This window comes from Rhea americana, unplaced genomic scaffold, assembly GCF_003343005.1.
Source record: "Rhea americana isolate MKP2758 unplaced genomic scaffold, rheAme1 scaffold_251, whole genome shotgun sequence".
Classification (NCBI taxonomy): domain Eukaryota; kingdom Metazoa; phylum Chordata; class Aves; order Rheiformes; family Rheidae; genus Rhea; species Rhea americana.
In genome coordinates, this window is record NW_028186370.1 from 1,098,460 (window position 1) to 1,118,476 (window position 20,017).

Consider the following 20,017-nt stretch of genomic DNA (forward strand, 5'->3'; position numbering starts at 1 on the left):
GTTTAAATCACTGCTGTTAAACTGACCTTGCAGAATTGTCATTAATGCTTACAGACTCCACACAAAGCCAAACGGATAGTTGTTTTTCAAGATGCTTATAAAAAGCAATAGGAAATGTCATGTTAGTCTTTCATCAGACCCACTTTTGCCTGGAATAACAGGCAAAAGGTTAGAATAAGCTGTTTTCATTCTCAGGTTGTTGGTGGGAAATAAGTTGCCTGAAGAGAATTTATTTAAACCTAAATTAATTGCCTGCCATATGTGATTCACTCTGCTGTTCAACTTGAGTTCCTTATTGATCCTCTGGTATTTCTTGTGATCTCTATTTTCCGTAACAAATAACCTTACATCTGTAGTTTTTTTTCCATAAAGCCTGGTTTATTAAATTGGCTCCTATCTGTGATCTCACTTAAGCGGGCACATCGATGTGTCATTAGCCGATGCAGCTGAGCAAATCAGAGTTTATCTTTACACTGKCAGCATTATTCCAGTCGTACGTGAAACCAAAAATGCACAAAGAAATAGAGGTTTAAAAGGAAGTAAAAGTTTTCCAAGACTTACTTTATTCTGTTGTAAGCATGCARATTTCACATGTATACTTTTGCAGCAAATTTCAATCTAATACAATTCTACTGGGATTATGGCAAAGCACGGTGGAACTCTTGGACTGCTTGGGGAAGAGAGCATGTTGCTAAGTCCCCTAACTGCAGGTCGGCCCACACCTGAAGTGTTATTTAAGAAACCTGTGATGAAATTAAAGGAACTCGTAACATTTTATTTAGAATATATGGCACAGACTGACTGATTTGCCCCATAATGCAAATAAAGTAGTTTTTCATTTTGCTTTGTCATTTCAAAGCAAAGGAAGAGGTTTTGAATCTGCGTTAGGTACGTAAGAATAAGGTAGGGCATGTGCCATGAAATGATAGATATTCCACAGAAGAAACACAGAGCACTCAATACCTTGCAGTATTACGGCTTCTGCTTAGAAAAAACGTGTTTTGGAGCTCAATTTCAAAATGCCCTTATGTGGAACAATGTACAGTAAATTTAATGTAGCTGATATGACGGATGAGTCACACTTTCTTGTCTGTCACACGATGTCTTGCTGTGATACTTGAAAAATGAAACAGGAGCTGTTGCAAAACACAGAGGCACCAGCAACCCCAGTCTCCTCTGATAAAGAAATCACTTTTATTGTATTCCAAATGCATCAGTGGCATTTTGTGTTTAYAGTCTCTTCTGCTCCTCTTCTGCGTTAAGGATCAAAGCAGATTTCTCTCAGGTTTGTTTCACCAGTTCGAGTGAATGACTGGCAGCAACCATGGCAGGAGAGAATATGTCTGAGCAAACAAAACTGTCCTTGAAAATCAGGGATTACTGTGCTTGTATGGTGTCATATACGTATGGCTATTCCTTCTAATAATTCATAATTGTTGTATGAATAATCCTCTAACTAGTATGAATGTTTTGGATTGTTACTGTGATTTCAAATGAATGGGTTGGGAACAYGTGAGAGGGAAGAGGAGGAGGAGAGAGGTGCCGTAGACACCTAGACCTCTTGAGAGAGGACATTTACACGGCCTATGTCTGAGAATGATCTATATTTCATCTTGTAAGGCTTTTGCATATAGTGAACGTGTCTGAGAACTGATCCATCTGGCAAAGCAATAATAAGGCACTATTTAAAACAATCCTCTTATTTATTTATTTATTTTTTTCATATAAATTGACCACTTCAAAATTGCCCTTCATACTAGGAACACAGTAACTGATGCCTTGGTAAAACTTTAATGCATATCTTTAGCAAGATAATCAGATTATGCAGGTTCAGAATTTTCTAACTAGAATTAATTTACCTGGCTTTTTTTTTATCTGTAAAAAAATGTTAAGGACACAGGTGTATAGTACTGCAGACTGCTGCTATACAGGTTGCTGCTTTCCCAGTTGCTCCAGAAAGTGGCTTGCTGGAAGCAGCTTTGTATCAATTATGTTTATTAATTGATATTGTTGAAAGAGTTTAAAACAGATTATGGCTGTGGTTAATAGTATTTACTGGTAGGTAGAGTTAAAAATCCCAGTCTAATAACTCATGCTGCTGCCTCCTACAAAATTAAATCATCAGCTGATTGACTGTGTGCCTTGGGCAATAATCTGCTTGCAGTAACTTCAGCAAGCTGAATATAGACAAGGCCAGAAAAAGATGCAAAGGCCAGGAAAAAAAAATCCACCTGCAACCCCCAATTTATCCTGTTGTCCTTGAATCATTTTGCTGATAACACTGTGCCCCCCGGCACCTCCTGGTGGTGCGCGACGCACTCAGAGGTGCTGAACAAGGGCAGAGAGCCCTTCAGCTCTGTGCCGTGCCACCACCCACCTACGAGACACCTAACCAGAGTGCACTTGTCCTCAGCTTTGCAGTCTTGTGCAGGGCTGGGAAGTGACATATGGCAGTGCCAGTTGCTTGTGTTTATGCCCTTGTGAGATTACTCATTTTGTTTCTCTACCGGAGAACGTCGGGTACGTTCAGTCAAATAATAGGTTTTYGGAGTCCTGTCTGAACCACTTAAGATTCATATGTCAGCCCCTAAAAAAACGATTCACAGTGTTACTGCATCGTATAGTCCCACATAAAACTCCTACTCTCCAATGTGTTTCCTTACCCCTATGTAAGCACTCTTTGCTCGCATCTTTGGAAAATAACCTTTAGGAGATGTTTATATCAGATTAATCCTTCTGGTGCATGAGCTCAGCTTTGACGGAGATGCTCCAGCTCTTCTCGTTTGAAGGCCTTGTTGCATAAAGCCTTCCCTATGTGTGTTTGAACTTACATCATTTAATGCTTGATCAGCAATTTGTGGTAAGGTGGGAGAAATCAGYGTTTGTTTTAATCGGCAGCATTATAATTTATGTCTGAGCTTCTGTCTGCTGGAATCGGGATGCTACCAGTTGCTTTGGCTATGTCCTCAGTGCTCTGTCTGAGAGAGATGCCGGCTAAAAGTAGGATGAGCATCCCTGAATACTGTAATGCAATAACCTTCTCACTAAAAGGCGCTAATGCTCGTAATTTGTTACTGGTTTTATTGTTTGTCCTACTGTCTGAAAGAGAGAAAAAAAGAGCAGCTATGCTTTTTAGAATTCAGAAAATAATTTTAGAGTACAGTATCTGAAAATAAGCTTCAGATCCTGAGTGAAAATTTGTCCACTGAAGCAGATAGCTACCCTAAATTATTCTCACAATTTGCTGAAAATACCAGCATCTTTTAAAACTTGCTAATTTTTTTTCAGTAAGCAACAGAATCCCTCTTCTTATTCTCAAAAACTTTAGGTCCCCAAATATTCGTATACTTCGTTTGCTGATATCATTAGTAATTGACATTTTTTCTGCATGATTAGGTAGTGTTTTTAATCTGCAGTGTTTTGGAGTTGTGGTGACCTTTATCTTGAATATTAAGTGAAAAATTAAATTATTAAGAACTTTATTTTAGTTCTTGCTAAGGGAGTTAGTTGCATGTTATTATTAAGCACTTGCAACATTTTTTATGCAGAGTACGATTGTATTTTAATAAAACTTGGGTTAATCTGAACAATCCCACCAAGACAGTAGGTACTTTCTAATAAGTATTATTTCAGGTCATGTGTAACTAAGAAAATAAAAAGAGAGAGAGAGAGAGAAGAGAGAGAGGAGAGAGATGAGGGAGACAGAGAGAGCGATCCTCTATGCAATCTCGAAAGAGTGGTTTGAAGTATTACAAGTTCTTCAAAGGAACTTGAGATGCTCTTTATAAGACAGTGGCGGGTTTTGTTTAATATCGAGGACAAAGGTGAACTGAAAGTAAAAGAAATCAGAGTAATAATCATATCCAAAGGGATAATTGAGAAATGCTATGGCCTGTGAGCATCCCAAAGCACTGGGATTCATATCGTCTCTGCAGGAAGCTGTTTGCTGGCTAAACCAACAGGATTATCTATAATAATGATGAAACAGGATGTTATAATATGAGCAGGTAGCAACCTGGTTTAAATGACAATAAATCAGAAGCTGCAGCTCTGGGTATTTGGTGAACAGCTCTCTCTCTGTAGTGTCCATGGGGAAAAGAAATTAAAAGAATATTTGGGCAGGAATAGCTTAGAAAAATGATGATTTGGGGGATTTATTATAGCTGCACTAGCAGGAGAGGTAGATAGAGCTTACTGAAGACCCAGCTAAGATAATACTCTATACATCATCTTTATGTGGGACTGTGGCAATCTTGGGTCTGCTGAAGAGAAGTGTAGCATCAGTAGGTACCTCAAGCTCGCTTTTCCTTCACGTTGTTAACAGTCTGGGCATAGCTTGGGCTTGGAGCATTCRCCTTAGGTTTAAGAAGACCTGAGCTTGGGGAACCTACTGATGGTCACTGGCTACACACTCAGCCCTGCCACGTCCAAGCTTTCCTGGGTGCATAGGCTGCCACGCATACACTGCATGCTTGTGAATAAACACTCAGATAATCAGAAAATCTGGCCAGAGCATGACTTTGGTCTCTTGCTTAGCTGACTGTCTAGAGATAGTTGTTGACCRTTGCCCTCCTCTGTGGGTGCAGTAGGTGAAGTCTTCGTTGGGGTGACTRGAGTAATACTGGTAGCTTCAGTGGGTGCTGTACCAGCCTTTCCACATTGCAGGTCTAGATCGCTGTCTTTATTAAGAAGTAAAATCAAGGGGAGATGATTTCTTCAGAAAGCTTTTCACTACACAGCTGTTGGACATACGACTGTAGTAAAGGCATATGTTTCATGTTGACTTGCTATGAGAAGCATCTTCTCCAAGTCCTGCTGTGTGGCCAGTGTTGTTTTAGCTTACTCCAAAGGGAAAATAAAACAAAGCAAGGGCCAAATTTCGATGCACCCTGCTGCTCTGCCTACTACATAAGTGAAGGTGGTGGCTAAAAGAGGATTTTTTTATATATTTGTTTGCCCAAGTATCAGGTGGAGTATTTGGAAAGCTGACTGCTACTCCAAGCCATCCTTGGTCCCTGCAGATCTGGTCAAGGAGGGTCAGAGTGGGCTGCTCAATCTTTCACACTTTGCAAGGTTTTTAGTGGAGTTTCTTTTATTCTTTTTCATGGCTGGTATCTATTTCTTGCTGTACATTTGTGATTATGGACTTGCAGTATGTCTGTGTGAATGCATTTTAGGCAGGTAGGGTTTCCAGAGAGGTTGAGATTTGTGTCTCTGGTCTTGCCTTTTGAATAGTTAGATACTGATGCTGATCTGAATACATGCTGATCATGTATTGGCAATGAAGAGGAATTGCAGGAAGCCCTGATTTATTTATAACTGCTCTACTCTACACTCATCAGTCTGGTGTAGATGAGCACTGGGCTACAAAAGTAATCCTGAAAACAGGAGATAATGGTTTTAATCCTAGTGGTCAAGTGAGCTATCAGGGTTAAGTACTGTAGTTCCATTTAATTAATGGCAAGTGTATTTTGATATATTTTTGGGAAGCTGTCAGTTCATGACCTTCATGTGAAACACTAGCTAGATGCCAAGCTGAGCTATAAGGTATACTTCCTGACCTGTGCTTGTCCTGGAAGTTTTACAGCTTCCAGCTGTCATGAAGTATATTAAACAGGAACACAAAATAAAATATTATTTTATGTATGTATATCCAAAAAATGTGATTCAATTGGAAATCTCAAATAGCTAAAAGAGCAACAGGCATGCCGAACACGACCCCTCCCTGTCACTTCCTCTTCCAAAGAAAAAATATTTGTTTTTCGGAGATTAATATTTAAATCAGGTCCCATTCGTCTTACCTGCCAGGTTCATTTTACTATATTAAAAAATTTGATTTTTCTTCATTTGGTTACAGAGTATGTATGCATATAAGCATAAGTCATTTATAAGCAGTTGCTTTCCAAGTAGCATAATGTAATGTCTACCCTCTTAGGTAAGAATGACAAGTGTTACTCAGACAAAGGGCAGAGATTAAAAAACCAATGTTTTGGGTCTGAAAATAGTATCTGGAGCTAATCACTAGTTAAGGTACTGATACAATCTCAATTGTTAGGTCTAAAAAAAAAAGGTTAAAGGATTGAAAAGTTTCCACAATGAACTATTCTGAGTCTGGTAATCCTAACTCTCTTTTTATATTTTACTTCTAGAATGGTCTTATCGTTGCCTGTTACCAAGGTTATGTGGATATTGTAATAGCCTTAGCACAATGCCCTCACCTTGATGTAAACTGGCAGGACAATGAAGGGAACACAGCTTTAATCACAGCTGCGCAGGCAGGTAAGGCTCTTTGTTTCACCTCTTGCATACTGCATCTAGGATGAAACGTGTGTTGTGATTATTATTTTTTATTATTATTATTATTATTATTATTTTGTCAAAGTCTTAGACTGCATAAAGTAATAATCCTGGCCTTGCCCACTCCCAAATAAATCTTATCATGAATTTTTTTGAACTAATTAATCTGAAGCAATATTTACCCAATGGTTTAAGAGAGAAGAAGCCATTCATTTCTAGTAGATGTCATTAAATATTTTAACTTCAAAACAGAAATCATGCCCCAAATATGTAGTCTACAACTACCTTGTTCTTTTAAGCTTTTTGTCCTCTGTAAACTCTGGCAAGCACTACTCAGCAATGTGGTAATACAATGATGTGCTGTATTAGTGCTCATAACTATCCCTTTTTCACATATTTTTTGCACCTATCTCAGGGGAGCTGGAGTAATTGCTGACTATAGGAAAATGTATCATCATCCAGAGATACTTTAGCTGCAAATATGTCATTCAATCACTCTTCAGTTAAGAGCAAAAATATACAYGCATAATAGTCTCAGAAGGATTCAATTTTGACCAGTGCTGACTTTATAACAGACTGACAGTATAGATATTAACCACGTTAATCCTGATGCAGRCTGGAATGACCGCAGAGTTCACCTCTGGGTTTTCTTTTATTCCAGCCAGCATGGTAATGTTCTGTTAACAAGTGAACAGTTCATACAAATGTCCTCAAGCATGCTCTTCCTCAAATGCCCTTCCTTCACCAGGAAACAAGCCACTGTCCTTTCTCCTGGCAGTTGAGAATATGGGATGTTCATGRGAGTGAGGATGCTGGGCATGGTAGGGAAAGAGTATTCCCTCCCTGATCTTGTCTGTTCTTCTCCATCTCAATGGAGAAAACCAAATSGGCCTTTCCATCAGACAGGCATGGTAAGCAGTGACTGCAAATGGGAGTAGTTAAGTTTGGATTTTTAACTAGTATTGCCACTAAACATCTCCAGGCAGTGCAGAGCTTGGCTTTTGCATTGTACCAAAAATTGAAGTCTGCCAAAGAAATCACCATGAGATAAGTCTTAAGCACAAGAATTGCTCATGGAGTTGCATGTTTTTCATGAAACCATGGATATAGTAACTTTGTAAAGAAAGTTGAGAAGTCTTCAAAACTCCAACCTACTTTTATTTATGTGCCCTAATATAAATTTGGACTATTAAAAGTTTCATATTAACTTCTAGACATTTATACTTAATGATAATGAGCTCAGCATTAATCCAGAGGGCTGACATTGACTTGACCCTGTCTGTCAGTACCTGTTGTTGGTCCCCAGAGGAATGGGAAATGACTAGTCAGTAAAGGCTTACACAAACTCAAAAGAACTTGGATGTTTTCCCCTGCCTGTGATAATCCTGAGCTACAGTGTTGGCACCAGTTATTTAATTCATTATCACTACATACTAGAGGTAGAAGTAATACAGATTACCATGTGGTTAGGACTGTAACCAGAGGAGTTACAGTGCAATAGATGTTGTAGCATTACAGCAGAACTGGAAGAAGCCGTAACACTCAGCAGTGTATCATAAAGGATGGAAAGCAAAGCTTATATGAACTTTAATGGAGAGTTTATTCATATTTCAAATGCAGAACATTTAATACAGAGTTTTAAAATGAGCCTTCCATTTTTTTGTGTCATTTGCAAATTGCAGTTGTTGCTTCCTTGGAGGTCTTCTGTGATCTGGTCCATTTTTTCTGGGCTGAATCTGTTGAATGCAGTAGTAGAGCAAACTGATTTTCTTTGTGTGTGGTGTCCAGTTTGTGGTGATATGTCAGTCCTTCCCACCAGGCAGCCTCAAGAGGACTTGATGTCATTATTTTTCAGGGATTATATTCCAGGCTGATAAAGTCTCTTCCTCTTCAGCTGATTGGGCGGTGCCAGCATTACCTGCCAATTCCTGGCAGTTTTGATAAGATGGTATGGCACATTTATCAGGTCCTGAGTTGTGTGAGACATAATGAAAACTAAGAGGCTTATTTGTTTCTTCCTGAGCTATCCCTATGAAGCCTACAACTTAGCTTTAAAGAAGCTGCTTGTATTTATTGCTAGTGAAAAACATCATCAAGAAATGATGCCTTCTGCTTATCCCACAAACACCAATCCCAGTCTGAGATACATAAAGTTCTTGGAATTCAAGCTGAATCTGCCATTTATTAAGAAATGTTTTCATGAGTTTGCAGTAGGAGCTGAAACTGAGATCCAAATTGTTTTTCTCTTGGCATCTACAGACAAGAAAAGCTTTAAAGGTCTACAGAATTGTGCTGAATTTGAAGCAGTGACCCAAGAATGAAAGGTTTTGTTGATTGTTAGCAATTTTCAGAGGCAACTGCTAGCTCAAAAGGTGTCATAGATATATCAGAAAAAAAAATCTGCTGACCTCTAATTGTATTTTTTTAATGAGGGCCACCTTTACACAACCTTATTTGTGCAGGTTGGTTCTCCCTAGCTTCCCTGTGGTGTTGATTGCCATTATACAATGTTTGAATAGAAGATGCCAGGAATTACATTCTCTAGTTTCCTCCACTTCTTCTTCAAAATTATGGCATTTGGAATGGTGACAGTCTCCAAAGAAGAGAAGGTCAAGAGGAAGTAAAAGCACAAAAACAGTTCTTCAAGAGCAACAGTAACCCCCCTTTTTTTTTCAGGAAGAAAACCTTCAGAAGTACATTGAATCACCTGAGTTATTTGAAGTATAGGAAGTGTTGCTAAGTAGTTGGAGTCTTCCCACAGCAGGTTTCTGTTGATTTCTCTGCTGGGATGCTTGGAAGGCTGGGCTCTGGTCATGATCCTCTGGTTGGATCATTCATCTGGAAGACTAAGCTCAAGTCCCTGTCCCAGCTATTTGTAGTCCAGTTTTATTCAGCATCAGTGACCGTTTTCGATATTCAGTGGGTAGTGTTGAATTATCAAGCTGCTACCACAGTAGCAGGATTGCATTTATAGAGCTTTGATTTTTTTTTTTTTTTAATCACAAAGCATACCACCTATTAAGGATCATACTCTTTTCTAGAATTAAGTATCTTTTGTTATCATGGCAGAAAGGGCATGTTGCTGCATGTTGTTATTTGTTTTATAGTATTTGTACAATCAATTTCAGAATGAGTTCAGACTTGTCAKTTTTTTTAAGTTCATGGAATTTTTGGGGAAAATGATTTAGTGTACAGTTCAGAAGAAATACATATTTCAAAGTTTCACAATTTCCACAAGAATCAGATATTCTGAATTTCAGTCTGTCCTAGTAATAACCAAAGCAAACATTTTTGAACTACATTTCCATATTATTGTCCCCAAAGACAATCTTTAAAAGGAGAAATGCATGGTCACTTTGCTACCCTTGTCCCTTGTAGCCCTCTCTTGCACAATCAGTTGCAGAGAGAGATTTTTGTTTCTTACAGTAGCATTACCAATCTCTCTGCATTAAGCTTTGTACATAGTCTTTGTATGCTTTCTTTTCTTTCCACAAAGAATAGGAGGGGAAGCCAAAAGAGAAAGCCAAGAAGTGTTGAAATATTCACAGAGCATAAAGCCAAGATTTCATCAAAAACTCAGTCAACTGATCTATCTCTTGCATCTTCTCTCCAAGTCATTAAAAAGTAGAAATAGTGGAAAAATTACCAAGCTTCAAACTGAAAAGTGGACTTTTTCCAAACTATGTGATACTTACCCCTCAAAATCACATTTACCCCTCAAAATCACTGCCAGAATAAAATCTTAGTGTTTTTGCAAAATAAAACAAATTGTTCACCAAGATCACTGTTATGTATACCAGAACTACTGTTTGTCCTATGGACAGTCTAGCAGCAAATTCACAGTATTTCAGGCAATTGTACGGCCAGATCAGATGGTTCCAGCAAGGACTGGCATTTTTGTTGTGATCCCCCAACCTGCAGGGCTTCAGATCTTCAGGACTCCAAAGGATACCTGCATGGGACAGAGGCTGTGATACCGTGGGGTCGCTCCACATGTGCCTCTGTACCATGAGGTATAGACAGTAAAGGAGACTATTTGGAGGCTTTTTTTATTTTGGGTAGATGTCATTAAAAATCCACACTTGCTTATGGAGCTTCATGACTACTTGGACAAACTGTTCAGATTTGAGTATCAGTTTGAATTAAATAGAATTATTTTAGAGGCCAGCCATCGGGTCTTAGGAGTAAACTGAATTCCTCATACCCATTTGCTTTTGGTAATTTTAGATTTGCATCTTTCCAAGAAAGCATCTAAAGCTGAAGCTTTTCTGAGGGGGCAGACCTAAGGAACATGAGGGGAGAGATCAGTGAAAAGCAGTGCTTTCTTAATAAGCTTATTAGTATGGAAAAATTCAAAACCAAAGTACTCAACTTAGGGTGTAAATTTCAGTTTGAAAATTGTTCTTTTTTCTTCCTGGTCTCTCAGTGTTTCTTTCAGGCATGGGATGCCTTCTCAAAAAGCGTTCGCATTCCCAAACTGCCGATCTGTTACAGTCTACAGCAGGCAGTGCCCCCAAACTGGTGAAGCTGTTAAAGCAGAAGCAAAAATCATTAAATGGCAGTACAGGCRTAATGCAGAAAGGATGGGAGATTGCTGAAAACACGAGAACAAAATAACACGAAGTAGAAAGGAAGGAAGGAAGGAGAGTGATAATAAAAAAGGGAAAATGGAGGAAAATTGCTGTAAATAAAAATTGCTAGTTCTCAGTCCTGCTGTTGACCGGSGAGTAGCTATGTCTGTGAAAGTGCATGGTAACTGCTGCATATTGGTGTTTAGATAGAGTTGCATTTGCCATTTTTGAAATACATATTCAGTGTTATAGGGACCACTTTGGGACAGCAGTATGCAACCATGAACACAAAATCACAGATTAGTCCAATTTCTTTTTATTAATGAATATAGGAGAGCACAATCATCTAAAACATCCAGATCATAAAAGATGCTGGGCATCTTCAGTTCAGTGAATAGGTATCTGGCAGGAAGCATTCACTGCCTATAGACCAAATACAGCCTATTTACAGGCACAATTCACAAATCACCAAATCATGATGTTACATGCTAGAGCATCTTCTTTATTATGCAGATTATCCTTCTGCCTCTATTACATAGATTATTAGGTAATATTGTAATCATTACATGTATTTCCTCTGTGGCAGCAATTAAGTGAATTTAAGCTACGTGCAGACATCTGTCCATATCTCTAAATACTGCTCAGAGCACAAAGAGCCGTACCTTTAGTGTGCTAGCTATGTTAGAAATACATCTGGCTTACTAACAGCAAGTGCCTGATATGAATTCAGTATGCCTGAAGTGGCTGAGGCCAAGCTAATTTATTTCATAGCAGCATATAGCTTTTGTAGCAGACTTTAAATCATACAAGACTCACCTCGTTTATGACTTAGATGCAGTCTTCTAGGTCACTCAGATGCAGGGCAAGTGAAGCAAACTTGACAGCCTTAAATCAAAAGTGTATGACACGGTTTGAACAAAAAACTTGGCAGCTGTGAGTTTCACTTTGAATTTGATATTTGTTTGAACTTGAAATCTGAAGCAAACCGAAGGACCAGTGCTCCTGCAGATTAAAAATGAAGTGATTTTCAGGAATCCCTATGACATGAAACTTCTGAAAAACACAAACCTTTCTTTGTTCTGTCCTTAGGTTTCTTTTTTATTTTATTGCTGTTTTTTTTCTGTATCATGTGAGGCCATTTGTAGTCTCCCAGAGAGTTTTGCCTGAGCCAGGTCTTTTGACTCTTAGCATCATCCCAGATCTCCAAAACATCTCTCACTGCAGCCATCCTTTTGGCAAAGGGAAGAACATCTCTAATCATGCAATAAATGATAGAAAATCTTCCATCTTAGTATTTCTCCTTGTTTTAGTTCCTGTTTCTGTGGTCACAAAGCAGTATTTCAGGTATTCCAAAACCTTCAGGGAGAAGGATACTGTACATGGATGGAGCAGAGTATRTCCTGCAAAACATTTTAGACACAAAGACTCTCCTGGTAGTAACTGGTGTCCTGCTGGGATTTGATTTGACACCATAATTTCAGTGTAGCTGAAGCCTCTGGATTCAGTAAGCAGGCCTGRTTCACTTGATCTTACCACAAGCCCAGGTTGCTTTTGCTTTGTTGAGCACATGGCAGTTTGCTACAGGTTTGCATTTCTCTTGCATCAGAGTGCACAAGACACAGGGAGCTMGTTCCTGGGCTCTTTCTGACTCTGCTGCTCTCTCTCTRCTTCTGCCCTGGCTGCAGGAAACTTCCTCGTTATGCAAGATGGTAGCAGAGMCCAGAAAATTATAGGAGACAAAGAGCAAGACCAGTAAAACATCTTGGAGTTAAATGTGTTTTAAATTAATTGGTGGAGATTTTCTTAATGTGCTTTACAAAGTGAATGYAGGACTGTGTACAAAGTAACCGTTGATGAAAACTGCACCAGATGTGCCAATGTAGACTTTAAAAACAGTTCTCTCTGAATTATAGTCTAGCTCAGTAACACTTCTAGATGAATCTGAATGACGTGCATCACAGAATATTCAACTGGACTGCAAAGTGAGAGGAGAGAAAAATTTTATAGCTCATAGTAATTAAATTGTGATTTTTGCAGCTGCCTAATGGACTGCGTTATAAAGCCTCAAAACAGCATAAAATGAATGACAAGTGAAGGGAAAACTCTTTTGAATGAGTCATAATGGCACTAGATATTTTTCTTGTTCCGATAGTCCAATTATAAAGGTTTGATGTTTTAATTGGTCTTCCAGCCCCTTAGCCAGAGATAGCTTCAGCTTGCTGACACCACTTATCCTGGCTCACAAGGCAAATGAATGGGAACAGCAATTGCTTTTAGAAACAGGACGCAAGTCATTTGTTTTACTGCAGAAACAGATGAAGAGTCCTGTTGTCCTGTTGCTGGAGAGGCAACAAATGGCTTTACACTGTTAGCTGGAGAAGTATATAAACTGGTTATATAGGATTATATGCAAAATGTTTCTCTGTCTAGTATCAGCCAAGCCATGGCTTGTTAACAGTGTTGGCTGGAGCTACCATATGCGATCACTTTAACAATTTTGAGGCTCCAATTTACTAAGGGAGTGAAAAGGCTAAGCCTTGCCATTAGGTCCCACTGGTGATAGGCCTTCCATAAGCTGTAGAAATTCCTTTGAAATCTTAATAATTGTCTATATTTTTCAGTTCTCAAACCTGTAGCAATGATTGATTTTCCGTTTTACCTTCATACTGCCTCTTAATTTAGTGGTGTGTTTTCTCTGCTTTTCCATTTCTTTACAGGGCACATAACCATTACAAACTATCTGTTGAACTATTTTCCTGGACTTGATATTGAGAAGAGGAATGTGTTTGGATTTACCGCCCTGATGAAATCTGCAATGCAGGGCCGCACTGAATGTGTCAGAGCCTTGATGCTGGCAGGTATGCTGAGTGCTGCGCTGCTTTTTCATCGTCATTTAACTGTGTCATTTAACTAGGTGATCACACAAGGAAAAAAAAATGACCCTCAAGGTTTTTACTGTCTCTCTTCACAACAGAGTACATGAAATATGTTTCTTGGAGTTGGCCCTTCACTCCTTGACTGCAATTCCAATGGTGTTCATAGAGGTGTGAAGGGTTCCTGGAGGGGGAACTCTGAAGGGCAAGAGACACTGGGACAACATCTTCTAAAGAAGCAGAACCAGGCCACTGGCAGAGCCATACACTGTGGTGGCCTTTTTKTCACAACATTGTTTATTTTTCACTTATTAAATAATAAATAATATTAAATTAGTAGTTAATAAATAACAAATAGTACAAATAAATAACTAAATAATATAGCTATAGTAATAAATATTATTATATTGTTATTGCAGTTATTTAACACCAACCAAGTAGCATGGAAATGATAATCTATTCCATTGTATCTGTCTGGACCAAGAATCTGACACATCTGTTTCATTGCAGACTTGAGATCGTGAATAGTTTCTGCCATTTTGCTGTAACAGAAGCCTCAACCCTCATGATTTGAGTGTTTTAAGTAGACAGGCATTTATCAAGCATGGTAATGTTATATTTATCTGTTTCCATAATATCCAATTTCTAGATGTTGATAAGACATAGCAAGTGATCAGATAATATGATAACTGGTATGTTATTTTTTGCAATGCTCTCTAGCCTCTTATGCTGGAATCAGTGTTTTGAAATCAGATCATTCATTTTGCAGTTAAATTTTTATGAAGAAAAATTATAAAATGACTGTTAGAGCTAGAGTCCTGCTCAATGCAGGTACTCTTTTCTGAATGCACTTTGCGGAGAGGCCAACTCAGAATTTCCCATTGCTAGTTATAAATTGTCAATTAAAATGAAACTTCAATCCCAAGACCTTATGACTTGTCAAGTTGACCTTACAGTCTCATGACGTTCTATTATTATCACTGAAGATTTGATAGAAGCTTGATCTTTCTGTTTTGGTCACTAGAAGCTATTCCAAAACCTTCCCATCCCTTGAGGTAACTCAGTCTTAGTTATTATACTTTTGTACATAAAATGTCACTATCAAAGTTCAATGCGTGGTTGCTGCCTCCAGGATCTCAATAGCCACCTTTTCCATTATGACTCTTTTTCATATTACAGCAGCAGAGAATATTGTGAAGAATAAACCTTGAGCCAGCCAGGAAAATGGCTTTGTTAGGCTCCATATAGGGTTTACTTAAATAAAGTTGTAGCAGACTGCCTGCACATTAGATATAGTGAGAACATCCTTTGGCTAAAGGGATATAAAGCTAATATAATCTGAGTTCCCACACTACAGTTTATTTTCAGGTTTTGGTAAGTACTTTGCAGGTCTGAACATCTTCAGCTCATGCATGAAAAGTACGTTAATATTGCGAAGTTAATATTACTACTACTTAACCTAATGAGTGATTCATGCTTATGCATTGATAAAGACTATAGGCAYATCATCACATGCTGTTTCTTTTAGAGGATTTGGTTTGTGACTTCTCTGGTAATGTGTTAATACAGAACTGTGTAAGAACCTAACCCTGACAGAATGCTTTGTGCAATGGGCATCTTAATTCTGTTTTTAGGCTAATTTAGAAGATAATACCTAATTTGAAGTGTCCAATCTTTACTTCTGCTTTCTGTTTATAAAGTAGGCACAATAATAGCACTGCTTCAATTAATGAGCTTTACTTTAAAATACTGGACAATGTTGCGATGAAAAAATTTTGAAACAGAGCATGAATAGTCCTAGAAGTCAATAAATAAAGCTGTGGAACCATACAGTGAGTAACAAGAATAAAACAAAATTGGGGTAGAGGGATAGTGTAGTGGTTATCACACCTGCTTTATATGCTGAAGGTCTGGTGTTCAAGCCCCAGCGCAGGACCAGTACCAGGAAATCTTTGGGGTTTTGGACTAGATGATCTCCAAGAGGTCCCTTCCAACCTTGCTGATTCTGTGAAAATATGGCCCCCAAAAGCAGCATGGTAAATTGCCTGCACCCACTTGAGTAGGGTTTTTTTTTTTTTAGCACTCTATAGTCTGGTGAAACATAGGAAGGGAGCTCTTGCAATAGATTTAGAAATACTTCATAGTTCAAGGGATAACCACTGCTAGTTTGCTGAARAAGATGAACTAAATTGTCATTGAAAGGTTTTGTCAAAAAAAGAAAATCTCACAAATGAAACAACTCCCAAAGTTCCAGCAAAATTTGTCTTAAAAAGTAAGACATGCAAGTATGGGGGGAAACTATCTGCAATCAGCCGTGAGCCTATTCACATAACCTCTGACTTTTATACAGCTACAAAGCAGGTGTGTGTGTTTAGAAAGAATTGCATCAAGGCAGTTTTAAAATCCAGAGTCTCTTTAGTGGCTTGGGAAAGATCCCTACTGACTGGCGCCTCTATGGCAACACAGGAGGTTGGCGAAGGAAAACAACTCATCTTCCAAGCTGCCTAAGTATGGATTTAGCAGTCAGATGGGGGAGAGGTGGAGGCAAAGAATAACAGATGGAACCAGATTTTCAAAGTGATTGMTCTGTCTGAAACTTGAGTTCCTGGAGGGTGGTCAAGATCAGTCACTACAAGATTAAGGCACGCAGATATACTAGCCACTTCGCCGTAATGTTTACTCTTTCAAAGTGAATCTTCAGAACGCGTGAATTTGCTGTTTGTGAATGCAAAGTGAGCGAGAGAACAAGTGAGTCGCTCGTCTGCGGTCTGCCACAGGCTGTAACGCCGCCAGGCGCTCAGTGCCTGGCAAGGGGCTTCCCGGGGCAGCAGCACGGCAATGCCAACCATAATTCACATCTCCGGCCTAGCTGTAATCTCCAGTGTAAATTCAGTGCTGCTTTATTGAAATCACTGGAGAGGTTATAGATTYGGGGACTCTGAGATTTCAGGACTATGTATAAAATAGCTCAGTAGCAGATGGGTGCCTACCTGCGTTCTCGCACTCCCTGTCTGAAAGCTCAGCATTCCCCAATGGATTGCCCGTTCAGTCTGCTGTTTTTACCCACTCTTTTTTTTAAAATAGCTGTCCTCAGGTACCCTCACCAAGTCCCTGCTGAAAAAAACTCTCTTGTGGTTTGGCTTTTTCCCTCTGATCTGATGCTTATTCCTGAAGTCCTGCTAGGCGCTATCTAACACAAAGTCCTGCTTCGAGTCCTTTTGTATCGCAAGGCTAAGCAAGAGGAGCATAGTTTTCCCTCAGGAAACCCAGTAGGGTTTGTTGACCGTCTCAGATTCAGCTAAGTTCGACAGCTGACACTTTGATTGTCCAGTGCAAATATATCAACAAGGATGCTGGTTTTGTATCTCAAAGGCCATTAAACCTCTTTAGTCAAGTAGCATTTGGTATCTCGAAGTGGCAGGTGTATTCAAAGTAGTTTTGTTGAAAAATGATATTCAGGGCAATTTTCCTAGGAAAATAAAGGCACATGGCAGGTGCAATTTTTCTGTAAGAAAACCCGTAGGCTGCACTTACATTAGAATGACAATTAATTCAATAACACTGCTATAACATTTTAAAAGGTGCATGACTATTCACGTCACATCCAGATGAGACATTCTTCTGAACGGCAAGTTTGCTTAGCAATATCTCTGGATTTGTACAGAAACCATAGCACTATATAAACCATGTCTTAGAAGAGATTCTGTGATATAAGGTACAAAAAGTCAGCGCTGATTTCTTTTGAAAGATCTGGGAGTATTAGGGTCTTGGTTCCACCTACCCTTCACGGATATTTGTCTGTAATTTCTGTTGTCATTAGCTTCTTCAAACCTTGCTGCCTTTGAGCTCTCACAATCCTTTTCTTAGTCCACAGCTAATGAACTCTTTTATCTGATTACATCTTCCTCCTCTTTGCTGCCTCTCTGCCTTCCAATCTGGGACTCATGCTTGACTCCCTGCAGTATCCCTGTACTTTGTCTCTGAGTGGTCCTTTCTTCAAACTTCATTTAAACCAAGATCTTTCTCATCAACTTCTTTGCTTAGGGTATCTCCCTCCATTCATGTTGACTCTTGGACTATTTCTCTAGCATCCTCTTTTCAGGTGTTTCATCAGGAACTCAGGAATCAACTAGTACTTAATACAGTTAAAACTGCACTTCTGACCACTTTCCCTATACTCTCCTTTTTCCTGATTCTTCTGCAGTGACAAAACATCCTTTGTCTGGAATCTTATATGTGAGTCATTGCAGATTGGTTCCTGGTTGCCATTCCTGGTACCTAGTCCCCTTCATGCCAGTTTGAAATGTTGTCATCAAGATAATCCATGTTGAGAAAAATAATTTATCATGATATWTCTATGGCCTTTTCCTCAGATCTCACTATCTGGACATTTCCATCTTCCAAGGCAATGTGAAAGAATGCCTTTTCTTTCGTGGTGTAGGTCATTTTTGTGTTGGCTGTTTGAAGACGGGGCCTCAGCCAATAGAGAAGTCCTTCAAGAAGTCAAAAGTTGTAACCTGTTCATATTCTATCTTAAAGCTTTTAAAAGAAACTCAGAAATTATCTACAGGTTTAGCTATATGTGAAAACCACAACYGAATATTAAAGAGCTCTATTATACTTAAAGCTGTCAGGCAGTGTGCCAGTGCCTGTATCACTGAATATAAGACAGTTTTGTAGAAAGAATATAGTCTATATTCTAGATCATGCAAAGCTCCCTCTGAGATCAATTGAAGTTTAAAAGCAGAATAAAAACAAAAGGATTTTATTTGCAGTCTAAGAACATAACTACTGAAATCAGAGAATTTGGTTGAGCAAGTCAGTATGACTAATCACATCTAGGTGTATCCTACATTTGCAATCCAAATGCAGTGGTGTTGTGATGGACATTATTTAGACTTTAGGAGTTTTGATCACATATGTGCTATCTTACTTTTAAGTGATAGAATCAGGGTCAGTTCAGAATTCTTTACAAGCAGGATTATAGGGAAATTGGTGCAATACAATTGCCCCCTTAAGGAAGGGGAAAAGGGATAGTTATTCACAAAATCTCTGAATAAGTTGATTTTACAAACTCACACTCAATCTTCTATTGATTTCATTCATACCCCTATAGAGCCATGTACTTTAAAGCACTAAGATGTGTGTGCCAAAGGGGTCTGACCAGGATATCATTTGTGTGCAATGCAGAGGACATGGGATACTGGCTATCAATCATGTTATCAGTCAGTCATCATGTCTCTAAGTTCTTTTTGTTGGGTGACAACAAGTTAGTTTTTGGACAGATTTTTTAATACACTTTAGGAGTGATCAGCTGTTATGCCACAGACTTTTGCTTCCAAAAGACTCTGGACAGAGTCCAGAGTGCCTCCTCAGCAAGTTTGCTGATGATCCCAAGGTGGGAGGAGTGGCTGATACACCAGAGGGCTGTGCTGCCATTCAGAGAGACGTGGACAGGCTGGGGAGTTGGGCGGAGAGGAACCTCATGAATTTCAACAAGGGCAAGTGCAGGGTCCTGCACCCCACTATCCCCATGCACCAGTACAAGCTGGGGTTGTACTCAGTTGGGGGCTGAGATGTTGGAAAGCAGCTCTGTGGAGAAGGACATGGGAGTCCTGGTGGACAACAAGTTGACCATGAGTCAGCAATGTGCCCTTATGGCCAGGAAGGCCAATGGACTCCTGGGGTGCATTTGGAAGAGTGTTTCCATCAGGTGGAGGGGGGTGATCCTGCCCCTCTCCTCAGCCCTGGGGAGGCCTCATCTCGAGTACTGTGTCCAGTTCTGKGCTCCCCAGTACAAGAGAGACATGGAGCTATTGGAGAGGGTCCACAGGGCTACAGAGATGATCAAGGACTGATGATAGGGACTGAAGATGATAGGGACTGTAGGTCCCTATCCTGTCTCCTATATGTATTGAAACTTCCCTTATATCTGATCACCCTTGTCACTATCCTCTGAACTTTCTCAAATTTTACTGTGTCCTTCCAAAGAAGAGATAGAGAACTTGAATTGTAAACATAGTGTTTCTCTCTTGCTCTATCTTTCCTTCTTTTTATGCCTTCCTAGTAATTCCTTGTATTCTATTTGCTATTTTCACCACTAGTGAGCATGGAGTTGATGTTCTCATGGACCTCTTTATTATTAGCTCAAGATCTCTCTTCTGAGTGGCAATGGTCAGTGCAAAGCCCATTATTCTGTAAGTGAAGGATTTTTGTATATCGAATTGTTTCTTTCCATGTTCATGGAAGTCTTTCTTACAAGCTTGAGTGAATTGA

The 20,017-nt window shown here is 39.2% G+C and overlaps 1 protein-coding gene across 1 annotated transcript in view; it reads left to right on the forward strand.

Moving 5' to 3' along the window:
• ANKRD33B (ankyrin repeat domain 33B) overlaps positions 1–20,017 on the forward strand; it is a 37,767-nt gene that overhangs the window by 16,603 nt on the left and 1,147 nt on the right. Inside the window, exons 2-3 of the mRNA XM_085307051.1 lie at positions 6,150–6,279; positions 13,586–13,726. Coding sequence (XP_085163177.1) covers positions 6,150–6,279; positions 13,586–13,726 — 271 coding nt within the window. The remainder of the gene's footprint in view (positions 1–6,149; positions 6,280–13,585; positions 13,727–20,017) is intronic.